General features: G+C 51.3%; 1 protein-coding gene across 2 annotated transcripts in view; it reads right to left on the reverse strand.

Annotated features, from left to right (window-relative positions):
* The window catches only part of LOC122546716 (prominin-2-like), a 77,930-nt gene that overhangs the window by 24,938 nt on the left and 30,492 nt on the right, over positions 1–22,500 (reverse strand). For both annotated transcript variants that reach the window (XM_087984365.1, XM_087984366.1), the window contains exons 8-13: positions 19,823–20,022; positions 18,536–18,610; positions 18,359–18,422; positions 18,005–18,158; positions 4,229–4,381; positions 422–545 (exon numbers count right to left, since the gene is read on the reverse strand). In XM_087984365.1, the coding sequence (XP_087840491.1) occupies positions 422–545; positions 4,229–4,381; positions 18,005–18,158; positions 18,359–18,422; positions 18,536–18,610; positions 19,823–20,022 (770 nt within the window). The remainder of the gene's footprint in view (positions 1–421; positions 546–4,228; positions 4,382–18,004; positions 18,159–18,358; positions 18,423–18,535; positions 18,611–19,822; positions 20,023–22,500) is intronic.

The following is a 22,500-nucleotide window of genomic DNA, read 5'->3' on the forward strand; positions in this document are numbered from 1 at the left end:
GACACAACCACACTCACACACAGACACACACGCACTCATATACACTCAGATTCACACATTCACACACACTCACATAGGCGCATACACACACACACTCAGACACACACACACTCATACACTCAGATTCACACATTCACACACACTCACATATGCACACACACTCAGACACACACACAAACTTGTGCGCGCACACACACACATGCACTCACATCCCCACACACAGACATACACACACACACACACTCACTCTCACATACACAGACACTCAAACACACACACACTTGTGCGCACACACATACACATGCACTCACATCCCCACACACAGACATACACACACACACTCACTCACTCTCACATACACAGACACTCAAACACACACACACACACTCAAACACACATAAACACAGACACACACACGTACCTGGAAGATCTCTCCTGTTTCCCACGGTTTACAGACCAACGTCCGAACGTTCCCTCCCACGAAGAAGGTAATGAACACAAGGAGAATCAGCAACCAGGAGAAAATAAAACTGAAGCCCACACCCCTGGGGTAGGAGAACACAGGTTAGAGTAGGCACCGCGCAACGAGATACAGCCACAAGCACAGTCCACCACACAGACAGGCACAGTCTACACTCAGACACAGTCCACCACACAGACAGGTACAGGCTAATCCCAGACACAGTCCACCACACAGACAGGCACAGTCTACACTCAGACACAGTCCACCACACAGACAGGTACAGGCTAATCACAGACACAGTCCACCTCACAGACAGGCACAGTCTACACTCAGACACAGTCCACCACACAGACAGGTACAGGCTAATCCCAGACACAGTCCACCACACAGACAGGCACAGTCTACACCCAGACACAGTCCACCACACAGACAGGTACAGGCTAATCCCAGACACAGTCCACCACACAGACAGGCACAGTCTACACCCAGACACAGTCCATCTCACAGACAGGTACAGTCTACACCCAGAAACAGTCCGTCTCACAGACAGGTACAGTCTACACCCAGGCACAGTCCACCACACAGACAGGTACAGGGTAATCCCAGACCCAGTCCACCACACAGACAGGCACAGTCTACACCCAGACACAGTCCACCACACAGACAGGTACAGTCTACACCCAGACACAGTCCACCTCACAGACAGGTACAGTCCACACCCAGACACAGTCCACCACACAGACAGGCACAGTCTACACCCAGACACAGTCCACCACACAGACAGGTACAGGCTAATCCCAGACACAGTCCACCTCACAGACAGGTACAGTCTACACCCAGGCACAGTCCACCACACAGACAGTTATAGTCTACACTGAGAAACAGTCCACCTCACAGACAGGTATAAGCCACACCCAAGCACAGTCCACCACACAGACAGTTATAGTCTACACCCAGACACAGTCCACCACACAGACAGATACAGGCTACACCCAGACACAGTCCACCACACAGACAGGTACAGGCTACACCCAGACACAGTCCACCACACAGACAGGTACAGGCTACACCCCAGACGCAGTCCACCTCACAGGCAGGTACAGGACACATCCAGGCACACTCCACCACACAGACAGATACAGGCTACTCCCAGACACAGTACACCTCACAGACAGGTATAAGCCGCACCCAGGCACAGCCCACCACACAGACAGTTACAGTCTACACCAAGACACAGTCCACCATACAGACAGGTACAGTTTACACCCAGACACAGTCCACCACACAAACAGGTACAGTCTACACCCAGACACAGTCCACCACACAGACAGGTACAGTCTATTCCCAGATACAGTCCATCTCACAGACAGGTACAGTCTACACCCAGACACAGTCCACCACACAGACAGGTACAGGGTAATCCCAGACACAGTCCACCACATAGACAGGCACAGTCTACACCCAAACACAGTCCACCACACAGACAGGTACAGTCTACACCCAGACACAGTCCACCACACAGACAGGTACAGTCTACACCCAGACACAGTCCACCACACAGACAGGTACAGGCTTCACCCAGACACAGTCCACCACACAGACAGGTACAGTCTACACCCAGGCACAGTCCACCTCACAGGCAGGTACAGGACACATCCAGGCACACTCCACCACACAGACAGATACAGGCTACTCCCAGACACAGTCCACCTCACAGATAGGTAGTGTCTACACCCAGACACAGTCCACCACACAGACAGGTACAGGGTAATCCCAGACACAGTCCACCACACAGACAGGTACAGTCTACACCCAGACACAGTCCACCACACAGACAGGTACAGGGTAATCCCAGACACAGTCCACCACACAGACAGGTACAGTCTACACCCAGACACAGTCCACCACACAGACAGGTACAGGCTTCACCCAGACACAGTCCACCTCACAGACAGGTACAGTCTACACCCAGACACAGTCCACCTCACAGACAGGTACAGTCTACACCCAGACACAGTCCACCACACAGACAGGTACAGTCTACACCCTGACACAGTCCACCTCACAGACAGGTACAGTCTACACCCAGACACAGTCCACCACACATACAGGTACAGTCTACACCCAGACACAGTCCACCTCACAGACAGGTACAGTCTACACCCAGACACAGTCCACCACACAGACAGGTACAGTCTACACCCTGACACAGTCCACCACACAGACAGGTACAGGCTTCACCCAGACACAGTCCACCACACAGACAGGTACAGTCTACACCCTGACACAGTCCACCACACAGACAGGTACAGTCTACACCCTGACACAGTCCACCACACAGACAGGTACAGTCTACACCCTGACACAGTCCACTACACAGACAGGTACAGTCTACACCCAGACACAGTCCACCACACAGACAGGTACAGTCTACACCCTGACACAGTCCACTACACAGACAGGTACAGGCTTCACCCAGACACAGTCCACCACACAGACAGGTACAGTCTACACCCTGACACAGTCCACCACACAGACAGGTACAGTCTACACCCAGACACAGTCCACCACACAGACAGGTACAGTCTACACCCAGACACAGTCCACCACACAGACAGGTACAGTCTACACCCTGACACAGTCCACCACACAGACAGGTACAGGCTTCACCCAGACACAGTCCACCACACAGACAGGTACAGTCTACACCCAGACACAGTCCACCACACAGACAGGTACAGGCTAATCCCAGACACAGTCCACCACATAGACAGGTACAGTCTACACCCAGACACAGTCCACCACACAGATAGGTACAGGCTAATCACAGACACAGTCCACCACACAGACAGTTATAGTCTACACCCAGACACAGTCCACCACACAGACAGGTACAGGCTAATCCCAGACACAGTCCACCTCACTGACAGGTACAGTCTACACCCAGACACAGTCCACCACACAGACAGGTACAGGCTAATCCCAGACACACTCCACCTCACAGAGAGGATGCTCATCGTCAGGATGAAAGATTTAATAGGATAGACTACAAGTAAGTATTGGATACATCTGTGTGCTTACACCCTCTCTCTCCCACACAAACACACCCTCACACTTTCACAGACAGATATATACACACACAAACACACACACACAGAGTCAAAAACACACACAAGCAGAAACACAGACACACACCCACGCACACTCACCCTCACACTGACACAGACAGATATATACACACACAAACACACACACACACACAGATAAAAACACACACAGGCAGAAACACAGACACACACCCACGCACCCTCACCCTCACACTGACACAGACAGATATATACACACACAAACACACGCACACAGATAAAAACACACACAGGCAGAAACACAGACACACACCCACACACACTCACCCTCACGCTGACACAGACAGATATATACACACACAAACACACACACAGACAAAAACACACACAGGCAGAAACACAGACACACACCCACGCACACTCACCCTCACACTGACACAGACAGATATATACACACACAAACACACACACACACAGAGACAAAAACACACACAGGCAGAAACACAGACACACACCCTCACCCTCACGCTGACACAGACAGATATATACACACACACACACAGACAAAAACACACACAGGCAGAAACGCAGACACACACCCACGCACACTCACCCTCACACTGACACAGACACACACACACACATTGTCCAATCGCTGTTGACCAAAACTCCATCTTACGCCATAAGGAAGTTGGCACCAGATAGTGAGCACCCATTGGCACTGTATGGGTTGTCCCTGGTAACAATGCCCGCCGTCCCAAAGCCAAGTCCCAGGGCGTTGCAGGCGATGATGAGGAGGATGATGCAGCACAGGACAATACCCACGATCCATCTGCAAACCGGAGACAGAAGTCACAGTGACGTGCACAGCACGATCCCACAGTGTGAGGGGCGGGGCAGCCTCGCTTAGTGTGACATATCAGGTCCTGTGGGGTTGGTGGGCTGCTGGGAAAAACATAGTTACCCTGGGAGGTGGTGAGGGAATCAAAAACGTGCAGCACAAAGGGAGGTGACAGTCTGGTCACCGGCCTGTTCATCCAGACACCGAGGGAACTTCCCAGGTTCGAACCCCGCTTCGGTCGAATTTAAATTCAATAAAAGTAGGGAATTAAGACTCAAATAATGACGACGAGTCTGTCGTCAACAGTCGGAAAATCCTATCTGAGGGAAGGAAGCTGTCACCCTTACGTGGTCTGTCCTACACGTGACTCCAGACCCACAGCGATATGTGGTTAACTTGTAACTGCCCGCTGGGCAATTGTAGGATGGGTAATAGAAGCTGGCCTGGCCAGCGATGCCCTCATCCTGGGAATGAACAGTGAACACAATGGTGTTGGGCAAAAACAACATGGCATCAGGAACAGCATCATGGGATCAGGAAAACCAACACAGGGCAGGGGAAAAACAACATGGGGCAGGGGAGAATAACATGGGGCAGGGGAAAAACATGGGGCAGGGGAAAACAACATGGGCAGGGGAAAAACAACATGGGACTGGGGAAAAACAACATGGGGCAGGGGAAAAACATGGGGCAGGGGAAAACAACATGGGCAGGGGAAAAACAACATGGGGCAGGGGAAAAACAACATGGGCAGGGGAAAAACAACATGGGGCAGGGGAGAATAACATGGGGTAGGGGAAAAACAACATGGGGCAGGGGAAAACAACATGAGCAGGGGAAAAACAACATGGGGCAGGGGAAAAACATGGGGCAGGGGAAAAACAACATGGGGCAGGGGAGAATAACATGGGGCAGGGGAGAACAACATGGGGCAGGGGAAAAACAACATGGTTACAAGAAAATCAACATGGGGCAGGGGAAAAACAACATGGGGCAGGGGAAAACAACATGGGGCAGGGGAAAACAACATGGTTACAAGAAAATCAACATGGGGCAGGGGAAAAACAACATGGGGCAGGGGAGAATAACATGGGGCAGGGGAGAATAACATGGGGCAGGGGAAAACAACATGGGGCAGGGGAGAATAACATGGGGCAGGGGAGAATAACATGGGGCAGAGAAAAACAACATGGTTACAAGAAAATCAACATGGGGCAGGGGAAAAACAACATGGTGCAGGGGAGAATAACATGGTGCAGAAGAGAATAACATGGGGCAGGGGAGAATAACATGGGGCAGGGGAAAACAACATGGGGCAGGGGAAAACAACATGGGGCAGGGGAAAACAACATGGGGCAGGGGAGAATAACATGGGGCAGGAGAAAAACAACATGGGGCAGGGGAGAATAACATGGGGCAGGGGAAAACAACATGGGGCAGGGGAGAATAACATGGGCCAGGGGAGAATAACATGGGGCAGGGGAAAACAACATGGGGCAGGGGGGGATAACATGGGGCAGGAGAGAATAACATGGGGCAGGGGAGAATAACATGGTTACAAGAAAATCAACATGGGGCAGGGGAAAAACAACATGGGGCAGGGGAGAATAACATGGGGCAGGGGAAAAACAACATGGGGCAGGGGAAAAACAACATGGGGCAGGGGAAAAACAACATGGGGCAGGGGGAAAACAACATGGGGCAGGGGAGAATAACATGGGGCAGGGGAGAATAACATGGGCCAGGGGAGAATAACATGGGGCAGGGGAAAACAACATGGGGCAGGGGGGGATAACATGGGGCAGGAGAGAATAACATGGGGCAGGGGAGAATAACATGGGGCAGGGGAAAAACAACATGGTTACAAGAAAATCAACATGGGGCAGGGGAAAAACAACATGGGGCAGGGGAGAATAACATGGGGCAGGGGAAAAACAACATGGGGCAGGGGAAAAACAACATGGGGCAGGGGAAAATCAACATGGGTCAGGGGAAAAACAACATGGCATCAGGAAAATCAACATGGGGCAGGGGAAAAACAACATGGTATCAAGAAAATCAACATGGGGCAGGAGAAAAACAACATGGGGCAGGGGAAAAACAACATGGTATCAAGAAAATCAACATGGGGCAAAGGAAAAACAACATGGTATCAAGAAAATCAACATGGGGCAGGAGAAAAACAACATGGGGCAGGGGAAAAACAACATGGGACAGCGGAAAACAACATGGGACAGGGGAAAACAAAATGGGGCAGGGGAAAACAACATGGGGCAGGGGAAAAATAACATGGGGCAGGGGAAAACAAAATGGTTTCAAGAAAATCAACATGGGGCAGGGGAAAAACAACATGGGGCAGGGGAGAACAACATGGGGCAGGGGAGAACAACATGGTGTCAAGAAAATCAACATGGGGCAGGGGAAATCAACCTGGGGCAGGGGAAAAACAACATGGGGCAGGGGAAAACAACATGGCGTCAAGAAAATCAAAATGGGGCAGGGGAAAACAATATGGGGCAGGGGAAAACAATATGGGGTAGGGGAAAACAACATGGGGGCGGGGAAAACAACATGGGGCAGGGGAAAAACAACTTTGGGCAGGGGAGAACAACATGGGGCAGGGGAAAACAACATGGTATCAAGAAAATCAACATGGGGCAGGGGAAAAACAACATGGTATCAAGAAAATCAACATGGGGCAAAGGAAAAACAACATAGTATCAAGAAAATCAACATGGGGCAGGAGAAAACAACATGGGGCAGGGGAAAAACAACATGGGACAGCGGAAAACAACATGGGACAGGGGAAAACAAAATGGTATCAAGAAAATCAACATGGGGCAGGGGAAAAACAACATGGGGCAGGGGTGAACAACATGGGGCAGCGGAGAACAACATGGTGTCAAGAAAATCAACATGGGGCAGGGGAAAACAACATGGGGCAGGGGAAAAACAACATGGGGCAGGGGAAAAACAACATGGGGCAGGGGAAAAACAACATGAGGCAGGGGAAAAACAACATGGGGCAGGGGAAAACAACATGGGGCAGGGGAAAAACAACTTTGGGCAGGGGAAAAACAACTTTGGGCAGGGGAAAAACAACATGGGGCAGGGGAAAAACAACATGGGACAGCGGAAAACAACATGGGACAGGGGAAAACAAAATGGTATCAAGAAAATCAACATGGGGCAGGGGAAAAACAACATGGGGCAGGGGTGAACAACATGGGGCAGCGGAGAACAACATGGTGTCAAGAAAATCAACATGGGGCAGGGGAAAACAACATGGGGCAGGGGAAAAACAACATGGGGCAGGGGTAAAACAACATGGGGCAGGGGAAAAACAACATGAGGCAGGGGAAAAACAACATGGGGCAGGGGAAAACAACATGGGGCAGGGGAAAAACAACATGGGGCAGGGGAAAAACAACATGGGACTGGGGAAAAACAACATGGGGCAGGGGAAAAACAACATGGGGCAGGGGAAAACAACATGGCGTCAAGAAAATCAAAATGGGGCAGGGGAAAACAATATGGGGCAGGGGAAAACAATATGGGGTAGGGGAAAACAACATGGGGCAGGGGAAAACAACATGGGGGCGGGGAAAACAACATGGGGCAGGGGAAAACAACATGGGGCAGGGGAAAAACAACATGGGGGCGGGGAAAACAACATGGGGCATTGGAAAACAACATGGGGCAGGGGAAAAACAACATGGTATCAAGAAAATCAACATGGGACAGGAGAAAAACAACATGGGGCAGGGGAAAAACAACATGGGACAGCGGAAAACAACATGGGACAGGGGAAAACAAAATGGTATCAAGAAAATCAACATGGGGCAGGAGAAAAACAACATGGGGCAGGGGAAAAACAACTTTGGGCAGGGGAGAACAACATGGGGCAGGGGAAAACAACATGGTATCAAGAAAATCAACATGGGGCAGGGGAAAAACAACATGGTATCAAGAAAATCAACATGGGGCAGGAGAAAAACAACATGGGGCAGGGGAAAAACAACATGGGACAGCGGAAAACAACATGGGACAGGGGAAAACAAAATGGTATCAAGAAAATCAACATGGGGCAGGGGAAAAACAACATGGGGCAGGGGTGAACAACATGGGGCAGCGGAGAACAACATGGTGTCAAGAAAATCAATATGGGGCAGGGGAAAACAACATGGGGCAGGGGAAAAACAACATGGGGCAGGGGAAAAACAACATGGGGCAGGGGAAAAACAACATGAGGCAGGGGAAAAACAACATGAGGCAGGGGAAAACAACATGGGGCAGGGGAAAAACAACTTTGGGCAGGGGAAAAACAACTTTGGGCAGGGGAAAAACAACATGGGGCAGGGGAAAAACAACATGGGGCAGGGGAAAAACAACATGAGGCAGGGGGAAAACAACATGGGGCAGGGGAAAAACAACATGGGGAAGGGGAAAAACAACATGAGGCAGGGGAAAAACAACATGGGGCAGGGGAAAACAACATGGGGCAGGGGAAAACAACATGGGGCAGGGGAAAAACAACTTTGGGCAGGGGAAAACAACATGGGGCAGGGGAAAAACAACATGGGGCAGGGGAAAAACAACATGAGGCAGGGGAAAAACAACATGGGGCAGGGGAAAACAACATGGGGCAGGGGAAAAACAACATGGGGCAGTGGAAAACAACATGGGGCAGGGGAAAAACAACATTGTGCAGGGGAAAAACAACATGGGGCAGGGGAAAAACAACTTTGGGCAGGGGAAAACAACATGGGGCAGGGGAAAAACAACATGGGGCAGGGGAAAACAACATGGGGCAGGGGAAATCAACATGGGGCAGGGGAAATCAACATGGGGCAGGGGAAAAACAACATGGGGCAGGGGAAATCAACACGAGGCAGGGGAAAAACAACATGGGGCAGGGGAAATCAACATGGGGCAGGGGAAAATCAACATGGGGCAGGGGAAAAACAACATGGCATCAGGAAAATCAACATGGGGCATGGGAAAAACAACATGGGGCAGGGGACAAACAACATGGGGCAGGGGACAAACAACATGGGACTGGGGAAAATCAACATGGGGCAGGGGACAAACAACATGGGGCAGGGGAAACAACATGGCATCAGGAAAATCAACATGGGGCAGGGGAAAAACAACATGGCGTCAGGAAAATCAACATGGGGCATGGGAAAAACAACATGGGGCAGGGGAAAACAACATGGAGCAGGGGAAAACAACATGGGGCAGGGGAAAAACAACATGGAGCAGGGGAAAACAACATGGGGCAGGGGAAAAACAACATGGCGTCAAGAAAATCAAAATGGGGCAGGGGAAAACAACATGGGGCAGGGGAAAACAATATGGGGCAGGGGAAAACAACATGGGGCAGGGGAAAAACAACATGGGGCAGGGGAAAAACAACATGGGGCAGGGGAAAACAACATGGCGTCAAGAAAATCAACATGGGGCAGGGGAAAAACAACATGGCGTCAGGAAAATCAACATGGGGCAGGGGAAAACAACATGGGGCAGGGGAAAAACAACATGGGGCAGGGGAAAAACAACATGGGACTGGGGAAAAACAACATGGGGCAGGGGAAAAACAACATGGGGCAGGGGACAAACAACATGGGGCAGGGGAAAACAACATGGCGTCAGGAAAATCAACATGGGGAAGGTGAAAACAACATGGGGCAGGGGAAAACAACATGGGGCAGGGGAAAAACAACATGGGGCAGGGGAAAACAACATGGGGCAGGGGAAAACAACATGGCATCAGGAAAATCAACATGGGGCAGGGGAACTCAACATGGGGCAGGGAAAACAACATGGGGCAGGAGAAAAACAACATGGGGCAGGGGAAAACAACATGGGGCAGGGGAAAAACAACATGGGGCAGGGGAAATCAACATGGGGCAGGGGAAAAACAACATGGGGCAGGGGAAAAACAACATGGCGTCAAGAAAATCAACATGGGGCAGGGAAAACAACATGGGGCAGGGGAAAACCAACATGGGGTAGGGGAAAACCAACATGGGGCAGGGGAAATCAACATGGGGCAGGGGAAAAACAACATGGGGCAGGGGAAAAACAACATGGGACTGGGGAAAAACAACATGGGGCAGGGGAAAAACAACATGGGGCAGGGGAAAACAACATGGGGCAGGAGAAAACAACATGGGGTAGGGGAAAAACAACATGGAGCAGGGGAAAACAACATGGGGCAGGGGAAAAACAACATGGGGCAGGGGACAAACAACATGGGGCAGGGGAAAACAACATGGCGTCAGGAAAATCAACATGGGGAAGGTGAAAACAACATGGGGCAGGGGAAAACAACATGGGGCAGGGGAAAACAACATGGGGCAGGGGAAAACAACATGGCATCAGGAAAATCAACATGGGGCAGGGGAACTCAACATGGGGCAGGGAAAACAACATGGGGCAGGAGAAAAACAACATGGGGCAGGGGAAAACAACATGGGGCAGGGGAAAAACAACATGGGGCAGGGGAAAAACAACATGGTGTCAAGAAAATCAACATGGGGCAGGGAAAACAACATGGGGCAGGGGAAAACCAACATGGGGTAGGGGAAAACCAACATGGGGCAGGGGGAATCAACATGGGGCAGGGGAAAAACAACATGGGGCAGGGGAAAAACAACATGGGACTGGGGAAAAACAACATGGGGCAGGGGAAAAACAACATGGGGCAGGGGAAAACAACATGGGGCAGGAGAAAACAACATGGGGCAGGGGAAAAACAACATGGAGCAGGGGAAAACAACATGGGGCAGGGGAAAAACAACATGGCGTCAAGAAAATCAAAATGGGGCAGGGGAAAACAACATGGGGCAGGGGAAAACAACCTGGGGCAGGGGAAAAACAACATGGGGCAGGGGAAAAACAACATGGGGCAGGGGAAAACAATATGGGGTAGGGGAAAACAACATGGCATCAGGAAAATCAACATGCGGTCGGGGAGAACAACATGGGGGCGGGGAAAACAACATGGGGCAGGGGAAAACAACATGGGGCAGGGGAAAAACAACATGGCATCAGGAAAATCAACATGGGGCAGGGGAAAACAACATGGGGCAGGGGGAAAACAACATGGGGCAGGGGAGAACAACATGGTGTCAAGAAAATCAACATGGGGCAGGGGAAACCAATATGGGGCAGGGGAAAAACAACATGGGGCAGGGGAGAACAACATGGGGCAGGGGAGAACAACATGGTGTCAAGAAAACCAACATGGGGCAGGGGAAAAACAACATGGGGCAGGGGAAATCAACATGGGGCAGGGGAAAAACAACATGGGGCAGGGGAAATCAACATGGGGCAGGGGAAAAACAACATGGGGCAGGGGAAATCAACATGGGGCAGGGGAAAAACAACATGGGGCAGGGGAAAACAACATGGGACTGGGGAAAAACAACATGGGGCAAGGGAAAAACAACATGGGGCAGGGGAAAACAACATGGGGCAGGAGAAAACAACATGGGGCAGGGGAAAAACAACATGGAGCAGGGGAAAACAACATGGGGCAGGGGAAAAACAACATGGCGTCAAGAAAATCAAAATGGGGCAGGGGAAAACAATATGGGGCAGGGGAAAACAATATGGGGCAGGGGAAAAACAACATGGGGTAGGGGAAAACAACATGGGGCAGGGGAAAACAACATGGGGGCGGGGAAAACAACATGGGGCAGGGGAAAACAACATGGGGCAGGGGAAAAACAACATGGCATCAGGAAAATCAACATGGGGCAGGGGAAAAACAACATGGTATCAAGAAAATCAACATGGGGCAGGGGAAAAACAACTTTGGGCAGGGGAGAACAACATGGGGCAGGGGAAAACAACATGGGGCAGGGGGAAAACAACATGGTATCAAGAAAATCAACATGGGGCAGGGGAAAAACAACATGGTATCAAGAAAATCAACATGGGGCAAAGGAAAAACAACATGGTATCAAGAAAATCAACATGGGGCAGGGGAAAAACAACATGGGACAGCGGAAAACAACATGGGGCATGGGAAAAATAACATGGGGCAGGGGAAAACAAAATGGTATCAAGAAAATCAACATGGGGCGGGGAAAAACAACATGGGGCAGGGGAAAAACAACATGGGGCAGGGGAGAACAACATGGGGCAGGGGGAAAACAACATGGTATCAAGAAAGTCAACATGGGGCAAAGGAAAAACAACATGGTACCAAGAAAATCAACATGGGGCAGGAGAAAAACAACATGGGGCAGGGGAAAAACAACATGGGACAGCGGAAAACAACATGGGACAGGGGAAAAACAACATGGTATCAAGAAAATCAACATGGGGCAGGGGAAAAACAACATGGGGCAGGGGAGAACAACATGGGGCAGGGGAAATCAACATGGGGCAGGGGAAATCAACATGGGGCAGGGGAAAAACAACATGGGGCAGGGGAAAAACAACATGGGGCAGGGGAGAACAACATGGTGTCAAGAAAATCAACATGGGGCAGGGGAAATCAACATGGGGCAGGGGAAATCAACATGGGGCAGGGGTAAAACAACATGGGGCAGGGGAAAAACAACATGGGGCAGGGGAAAACAACATGGGGCAGGAGAAAACAACATGGGGCAGGGGAAAAACAACATGGAGCAGGGGAAAACAACATGGGGCAGGGGAAAAACAACATGGCGTCAAGAAAATCAAAATGGGGCAGGGGAAAACAATATGGGGCAGGGGAAAACAATATGGGGTAGGGGATAACAACATGGGGCAGGGGAAAACAACATGGGGGCGGGGAAAACAACATGGGGCAGGGGAAAACAACATGGGGCAGGGGAAAAACAACATGGCATCAGGAAAATCAACATGGGGCAGGGGAAAAACAACATGGTATCAAGAAAATCAACATGGGGCAGGAGAAAAACAACATGGGGCAGGGGAAAAACAACTTTGGGCAGGGGAGAACAACATGGGGCAGGGGAAAACAACATGGGGCAGGGGGAAAACAACATGGTATCAAGAAAATCACAATGGGGCAAAGGAAAAACAACATGGTATCAAGAAAATCAACATGGAGCAGGAGAAAAACAACATGGGGCAGGGGAAAAACAACATGGGGCAGGAGAAAAACAACATGGGGCAGGGGAAAAACAACATGGGGCAGGGGAAAACAAAATGGTATCAAGAAAATCAACATGGGGCAGGGGAAAAACAACATGGGGCAGGGGAAAAACAACATGGGACAGCGGAAAACAACATGGGGCAGGGGAAAAATAACATGGGGCAGGGGAAAACAAAATGGTATCAAGAAAATCAACATGGGGCAGGGGAAAAACAACATGGGGCAGGGGAAAACAACATGGGGCAGGGGAAAAACAACATGGGACAGCGGAAAACAACATGGGGCAGGGGAAAAATAACATGGGGCAGGGGAAAACAAAATGGTATCAAGAAAATCAACATGGGGCAGGGGAAAAACAACATGGGGCAGGGGAAAAACAACATGGGACAGCGGAAAACAACATGGGGCAGGGGAAAAATAACATGGGGCAGGGGAAAACAAAATGGTATCAAGAAAATCAACATGGGGCAGGGGAAAAACAACATGGGGCAGGGGAAAAACAACATGGGACAGCGGAAAACAACATGGGGCAGGGGAAAAATAACATGGGGCAGGGGAAAACAAAATGGTATCAAGAAAATCAACATGGGGCAGGGGAAAAACAACATGGGGCAGGGGAAAAACAACATGGGGCAGGGGAGAACAACATGGTGTCAAGAAAATCAACATGGGGCAGGGGAAACCAACATGGGGCAGGGGAAAAACAACATGGGACAGCGGAAAACAACATGGGGCAGGGGAAAAATAACATGGGGCAGGGGAAAACAAAATGGTATCAAGAAAATCAACATGGGGCAGGGGAAAAACAACATGGGGCAGGGGAAAACAACATGGGGCAGGGGGAAAACAACATGGGGCAGGGGAAAAACAACTTTGGGCAGGTGAAAACAACATGGGGCAGGGGAAAACAACATGGGGCAGGGGGAAAACAACATGGTATCAAGAAAATCAACATGGGGCAAAGGAAAAACAACATGGTATCAAGAAAATCAACATGGGGCAGGAGAAAAACAACATGGGGCAGGGGAAAAACAACATGGGACAGCGGAAAACAACATGGGACAGGGGAAAACAAAATGGTATCAAGAAAATCAACATGGGGCAGGGGAAAAACAACATGGGGCAGGGGAGAACAACATGGGGCAGCGGAGAACAACATGGTGTCAAGAAAATCAACATGGGGCAGGGGAAAACAACATGGGGCAGGGGAAAAACAACATGGGGCAGGGGAAAAACAACATGGGGCAGGGGAAAAACAACATGGGGCAGGGGAAAACAACATGGGGCAGGGGAAAACAACATGGGGCAGGGGAAAAAACAACTTTGGGCAGGGGAAAACAACATGGGGCAGGGGAAAAACAACATGGGGCAGGGGAAAAACAACATGAGGCAGGGGAAAAACAACATGGGGCAGGGGAAAACAACATGGGGCAGGGGAAAAACAACATGGGGCAGTGGAAAACAACATGGGGCAGGGGAAAAACAACTTTGGGCAGGGGAAAACAACATGGGGCAGGGGAAAAACAACATGGGGCAGGGGAAAACAACATGGGGCAGGGGAAATCAACATGGGGCAGGGGAAAAACAACATGGGGCAGGGGAAATCAACATGGGGCAGGGGAAATCAACATGGGGCAGGGGAAAATCAACATGGGGCAGGGGAAAAACAACATGGCATCAGGAAAATCAACATGGGGCATGGGAAAAACAACATGGGGCAGGGGAAAAACAACATGGGACTGGGGAAAAACAACATGGGGCAGGGGACAAACAACATGGGGCAGGGGACAAACAACATGGGACTGGGGAAAAACAACATGGGGCAGGGGAAAAACAACATGGGGCAGGGGACAAACAACATGGGGCAGGGGAAAACAACATGGGGCAGGGGACAAACAACATGGGACTGGGGAAAAACAACATGGGGCAGGGGACAAACAACATGGGACTGGGGAAAAACAACATGGGGCAGGGGACAAACAACATGGGGCAGGGGACAAACAACATGGGACTGGGGAAAAACAACATGGAGCAGGGGAAAACAACATGGGGCAGGGGAAAACAACATGGGGCAGGGGAAACAACATGGCATCAGGAAAATCAACATGGGGCAGGTGAAAACAACATGGGGTAGAGGAAAACAACATGGGGCAGGGGAAAAACAACATGGCGTCAAGAAAATCAAAATGGGGCAGGGGAAAACAACATGGGGCAGGGGAAAACAATATGGGGCAGGGGAAAACAACATGGCATCAGGAAAATCAACATGCGGTAGGGGAGAACAACATGGGGGCGGGGAAAACAACATGGGGCAGGGGAAAAACAACATGGGGCAGGGGAAAAACAACATGGGGCAGGGGAAAAACAACATGGGGCAGGGGAAAAACAACATGGGACTGGGGAAAAACAACATAGGGCAGGGGAAAAACAACATGGGGCAGGGGAAAAACAACATGGGGCAGGGGAAAAACAACATGGGGCAGGGGAAAACAACATGGCGTCAGGAAAATCAACATGGGGCAGGTGAAAACAACATGGGGCAGGGGAAAACAACATGGGGCAGGGGAAAAACAACATGGGGCAGGGGAAAACAACATGGCGTCAAGAAAATCAACATGGGGCAGGGGAAAAACAACATGGCATCAGGAAAATCAACATGGGGCAGGGGAAAACAACATGGGGCAGGGGAAAACAACATGGCGTCAGGAAAATCAACATGGGGCAGGGGAACTCAACATGGGGCAGGGAAAACAACATGGGGCAGGAGAAAAACAACATGGGGCAGGGGAAAACAACATGGAACAGGGGAAAAACAACATGGCGTCAAGAAAATCAACATGGGGCAGGGAAAACAACATGGGGCAGGGGAAAAACAACATGGCGTCAAGAAAATCAACATGGGGCAGGGAAAACAACATGGGGCAGGGGAAAACCAACATGGGGTAGGGGAAAACCAACATGGGGCAGGGGAAAACAACATGGGGCAGGGGAAAAACATCATGGCGTCAAGAAAATCAACATGGGGCAGGGGAAATCAAAATGGAGCAGGGGAAAACAACATGTCGTTAGGAAAATCAACACGGGGCAGGGAAAAACAACATGGCGTCAAGAAAATCAACATGGGGCAGAGGAAAACAACATGGGGCAGGGGAAAACAACATGGCGTCAAGAAAATCAACATGGGGCAGGGGAAAACAACATGGGGCAGGGGAAAACAACATGGGGCAGGGGAAAACAACATGTCGTTAGGAAAATCAACACGGGGCAGGGAAAAACAACATGGCGTCAAGAAAAACAACATGGGGCAGGGGAAAACAACATGGGGCAGTGGAAAAACAACATGGGGCAGGGGAAAAACAACATGCGGCAGGGGAAAACAACATGTCGTCAAGAAAATCAACATGGGGCAGGGGAAAACAACATGGGGCAGGGGAAATCAACATGGGGCAGGGGAAAACAACATGCAGCAGCGGAAAAACAACATGTGGCAGGGGAAAACAACATGGCCTCCGGTAAATCAACATGGGGCAGGGGGAAATTACATGGGGCTGAGGAAAAACAATATGGCGACGAGGAAGTTTATCATGGAGCAGGGGTAAAACATCATGGGGTAGGGGAAAATCAACATGGTGTCAGGGAAAACAATATGGTGTCAATGAAAAACAACATGGCATCAGGACTATCAACATGGGGCAGGGAAAAAATAACATGGGGTGGGGCAAATCAACATGGTGTCAGGGAAAAGCCACATGGTGTCTGGGAAAAGCCACATGGCGACAGTGAGAAAAACAACATGGCGTCAGGGTAAATTAACATGGTGTCAGGGAAAAGCCACATGGCGACAGGGAGAAAAACAACATGGCGTCAGGGAAAAGCCACATGGCGTCAGGGAAAAGCCACATGGCGACAGGGAGAAAAACAACATGGCGTCAGGGTAAATCAACATGGTGTCTGGGAAAAGCCACATGGCGACAGGGAGAAAAACAACATGGCGTCAGGGAAAAGCCACATGGCGACAGGGAGAAAAACAACATGGCGTCAGGGTAAATCAACATGGTGTCTGGGAAAAGCCACATGGCGACAGGGAGAAAAACAACATGGCGTCAGGGAAAAGCCACATGGCGTCAGGGAAAAGCCACATGGCGACAGGGAGAAAAACAACATGGCGTCAGGGAAAAGCCACATGGCGTCAGGGAAAAGCCACATGGCGACAGGGAGAAAAACAACATGGCGTCAGGGAAAAGCCACATGGCGACAGGGAGAAAAACAACATGGCGTCAGGGTAAATCAACATGGTGTCTGGGAAAAGCCACATGGCGACAGGGAGAAAAACAACATGGCGTCAGGGAAAAGCCACATGGCGACAGGGAGAAAAACAACATGGCGTCAGGGAAAAGCCACATGGCGACAGGGAGAAAAACAACATGGCGTCAGGGTAAATCAACATGGTGTCTGGGAAAAGCCACATGGTGAAAGGGAAAAACTGACTGGCTTACCTATAGCGGTCATACTGCTTGACCGACTGGGTGACCTCTGTCACTTGGGTAGACTGGAGACTGTCCGTCACGGGACCGAGGGACTCGTTGAACTGGAGCGTCTCGGCGGTGGACATGATATTCGCTCCGACGTTCCGGATCGTCGCCTTGATATCTAGCGGGGGTGGGGGAGACCAGACATTAGGGCGCGGCGAGAGGAGGTGGGGACCACTCAGCCCATCCAAGTCGCGAGAGCCCAACCCACACCATCCCACCCTGAGACCCCTCACGCCAATACCCTGCCAACCCCTCCCCCCTCCCCCATACACCACCAAACCTAAGTGGGCAGGGGGCATGGAGCCGGGCGACACCCACCTGCGATATTCTGGGACGCCTGGAGGGTCACCCTGGCGGGAATGTCGTGGAATGTCCGGTTACCCTTGAAGAGAGAGAAAGGGGGAGACGTTGGAATTTTAGCCAGCCAACCGCGACGGCCTCCCGTTTGTCCAGGGGATGGGGGAGGGGGTGGGTTCCCGATTTCGGACTCCGTACCTCGTCCAGGGAGCTGTTCAGATTCTCTCCCGAAATCCCGGTGATTCTCTGCAGCGTGGCCTGAAATCCGTTCGGCTGACGAGATGAAAGAGGAAAAAGAGACCAGGAGATGACGTGGGGGAAAGAACCCGGAAAACGTCAATCGGCTTTTGCCGAGTCATTCTACGGCCAGCAGGGGGCCCCCCCAATCCACCGTCACCATGGTGAGGGGCTGGGAGGGGTGGGGTGGTAAAACCGACATCTCCCCCCCCCACCCTTTCCCTCAGTGTCCGAAATATTCCACCCAGTGGACCCGCCCCCTTGGGCGCCCGGCCTTTGAACGGAATGAGACCTTGGCGGTTTTGAGTTGCCCATGTCGCCTTGGGATTCCAAAGCCACGTGGAGGCCCAGACCTGGTAGAGGAGGCTGGGGTGGATGGTTTCCCCACCTGAGGCTTGTGGAGGGTTCACAATGAGGGGCCCGATGGAGTGTCTGAAGAAGAGGGCGGCCATTTTGGATTGGGATGAGGGTGGGGAATCTGTGGAATTCTGTTACCCCACCGCCGCCACCACCAGAGGGCAGTGTGTGTTGGGGGAGGGTGCTCCTTCTTCGAGGTATATTTAATGTAAAGATCCGCAGGCCTTCAGATATGGCGGGTGAGTGCAGGAAATGGGTTGAGCTAAGGAAGACCAGCCATGGTCTTCTCTTACAGCTATTTCCCAAGTCCCTCATTGGGGGAAGTGAGGGGGCAAAGGTCAAGGAGTGATCGGCGGGTGGGGGGGGAGGGCCGATGAAGATGAGTGGACAGGAGTGTCTGAGCGGGTCAGGGGTCAGAAGGCTGACTGGGGCCTAGAGTCCAATAGTGCACCACAGGAACCAGATCCATATATAAACCATATTGGTTGGAACCTTGGTGGGGGAAGGCGGATTTGAGGAAAATATTTTTTCACTTGGAGGGTCCAGAAAGCATTCCAGAGGAGGATAGCTGAGGCAGGGAACCTCACAATTCTTTCAGAAGGACTTTGGGTGGACGTGCCATAACATTGAAGGCTGCGGGGCCTAGTGTGGGAGGTTCACTCGGAGGAGGTAGGCCCGAAGCAGACTTGACGGGTCGAAGGTCGTGGGAGTGCCTCTCCACGTCTCTGGCAACGGGTCGCTGAGTGAAGGGGGTTTACGGGAAGGGTATCATTAAACTGGAGAGGGCTCAGAAGGGATGGAACGGGAATCACCCCCCGCCCCCACCCCCCCCCCCGCTCCCGGCTGTGAAAATTGTCGGAAAAGGCCCCGGGTTTTGTGCTGGCTCCTTACCTCGACGAAGGCAACACTGGGCTGCAGGTCGTCCAGCCTCGCTATGAATACCTCACAGCCTTGGCAGCTCGGGTTCGTCAAAGTGGCTCTGATCTCGAGCCGCAGACTCTGCAACTCGCTCGACAGTCGCTGCTGACTCCCGAGCAGCAAGGCCTGGCTGGAGTTGATGGCCAGGAAATGGCCCTTTGTCGTTCTGAAATCTGAGGGACAAACCATGAGGGCGCGGTCTCTCCCTCTCTCTCTCTCTCTTTCCCGATGTGGATCCAGTCCAGGATTCTATATCCCCGTGCGTGTCCTCATCGGAAACCTTCCCTGCTGCAAATCTCCCTCGCGAAATTCCCTTTCCTTGTGAATTTTCATCTTGCGCAATTCACCCACACCGCACCCCTCCCGCCTTCCTCACAGAAAGGCGAGAGCTCTTGGAGTCAAACTTAAACCATCCGAGATCTCACTGTCAGAGCCCAGCCCTTCCCAGTGTCAATCCGGTAAGGCAAGCCGAAAATCCGTCGCTCAGTGTCAGACAGCAAGGGAACAGTTGAAACTTTATTGCTGGAACAGCACAGCAGGTCAGGCAGCATCCAGGGAACAGGAGATTCGACGTTTCGGGCACAGGCCCTTCTTCAGGAAGGGTGAAGAAGGGCCTGAAGAAGGGCCTGTGCCCGAAACGTCGAATCTCCTGTTCCCTGGATGCTGCCTGACCTGCTGTGCTGTTCCAGCAATAAAGTTTCAACTTTGATCTCCAGCATCTGCAGACCTCACTTTCTCCAGCAAGGGAACAGACCCTACGGCCCAACCAGTCCACACTGACCACGATCCCCGAGCTGCAGTAGTCATCTCCTGGCCCGCCATCTCCCTCCAAACCCTTCCCGCTCATGTCCTTCCCCAGATATCTTTTAAATGTTGTAACCGTACCCACTTCATCCGGCAGTTCAGTCCACACACAAACCACCCTCTGTGTAAAAGTCATAGAGTCATGGAGATGTACAGCACGGAAACAGACCCTTCGGTCCAACCCGTCCATGCTGACCCAGATATCCCAACCCAATCTAGTCCCACCTGCCAGCACCCGGCCCATATCCCTCCAAACCCTTCCTATTCATATACCCATCCAGATGCCTCTTAAATGTTGCAACTGTACCAGCCTCCACCACTTCCTCTGGCAGCTCATTCCATACACGTACCACCCTCTGTGTGAAAACGTTGCCCCTTAGGTCTCTTTTATATCTTTCCCCCTCTCACCCTAAAACTATGCCCCTCTAGTTCTGGACTCCCCCACCCGAGGGAAAAGACTGTCTATTTACCCTACCCATGCCCCCTCATGATTTTATAGACCTCTATAAGGTCACCCCTCAGCCTCCGACACTCCAGGGAAAACAGCCCCAGCCTGTTCATCCTCTCTCTGTAGCTCAGATCCTCCAACCCTGGCAACATCCTTGTAAATCTTTTCTGAACTCTTTCAAGTTTCACAACATCTTTCCGATAGGAAGGAGACCAGAATTGCACACAATATTCCAACAGTGGCCTAACCAATGTCCTGTACAGCTGCAACGTGACCTCCCAACTCCTGTACTCAATACTCTGACCAATAAAGGAAAGCATACCAAACGCCTTCTTCACTATCCTATCTACCTGCGACTCCACTTTCAAGGAGCTATGAACGTCACTCCAAGGTCTCTTTGTTCAGCAACACTCCCTAGGACCTTACCATTAAGTGGATAAGTCCTGCTAAGATTTGCCCCTTTTTAAATCTTTCTGCTCTCACCTTAAAAATGTGACCCCTCCCCCCCTCAGTCTTGAAATCCCTTACCCGAGGGAAAAGCCACCTGCCATTCACGTTATCCACGCCCCTCATGATTTTATAAACCTCTACAAGATCACCTCGATGTTCCAGTGAAAGAAAGATCCTGGACACTCCTTATAACTCAAACCCTCCATTCCCGGCAACATCCTGGTAAATCTCTTCTGAACCCCGTCCGGTTTAATAGCATCCTCCCTATAACGGAGGGGGGGGTGGAGGCCAGGACTGGACTCCAGTGCTCCAGACGAGGCCTCACCAAGGTCCTGTACAACCCCAGCATGATGTCGCAACTCCTCGCCTCAAAGATCTGAGCGATGAAAGTAAGTCTGCTTAACCACTCTGTCTACATGTGACGCAAACTCCAAAGGACCTAGTACCTGAATCCCTAGGTCCCTCTGCTCTGCAGCACTACCCAAGGCCCTGCCGTTAAGTCCTGCCCTTGCTGGTTTTACCAAAATGCAGCACCTCGCCTTTATCCAAATTAAACTCTACCTGCACACACTCTGACCCAGATGATCAAGATCTCACGGATAGCCTTCCTCACTGTCCCCCTATGCCTCCAACTTTGGTGCCATCTGCAAGCATACAAACCCATGCCTTGTGAATCATTTCAGTTCAGTGTCGAATGCCCAGTTGTGGCACCCATGAGGGCACTGGGCGAGTTGGGGGCTAGCTTTGTCTGCGATCACTCTGCAATGGCCTTATACAGCAAACTAGCCGAGCCTTTCTGTCGTGTCCGTTCGGGGCTAGCTGTATCATTCCGCAACTAAAAGGGACGTGCCCAGGCTTTCCCGGTCTTTCCAACTAAACCCAGACCGAGGGGGAAACGATAGTTTCCCCGCGCAGTCGCCACGACAACGGCATGGCCTGTCAGAATCGA

Source organism: Chiloscyllium plagiosum, unplaced genomic scaffold (assembly GCF_037043375.1).
Source record: "Chiloscyllium plagiosum isolate Xiang-an unplaced genomic scaffold, Cpla_swu_hap1 HiC_scaffold_48, whole genome shotgun sequence".
NCBI lineage: Eukaryota > Metazoa > Chordata > Chondrichthyes > Orectolobiformes > Hemiscylliidae > Chiloscyllium > Chiloscyllium plagiosum.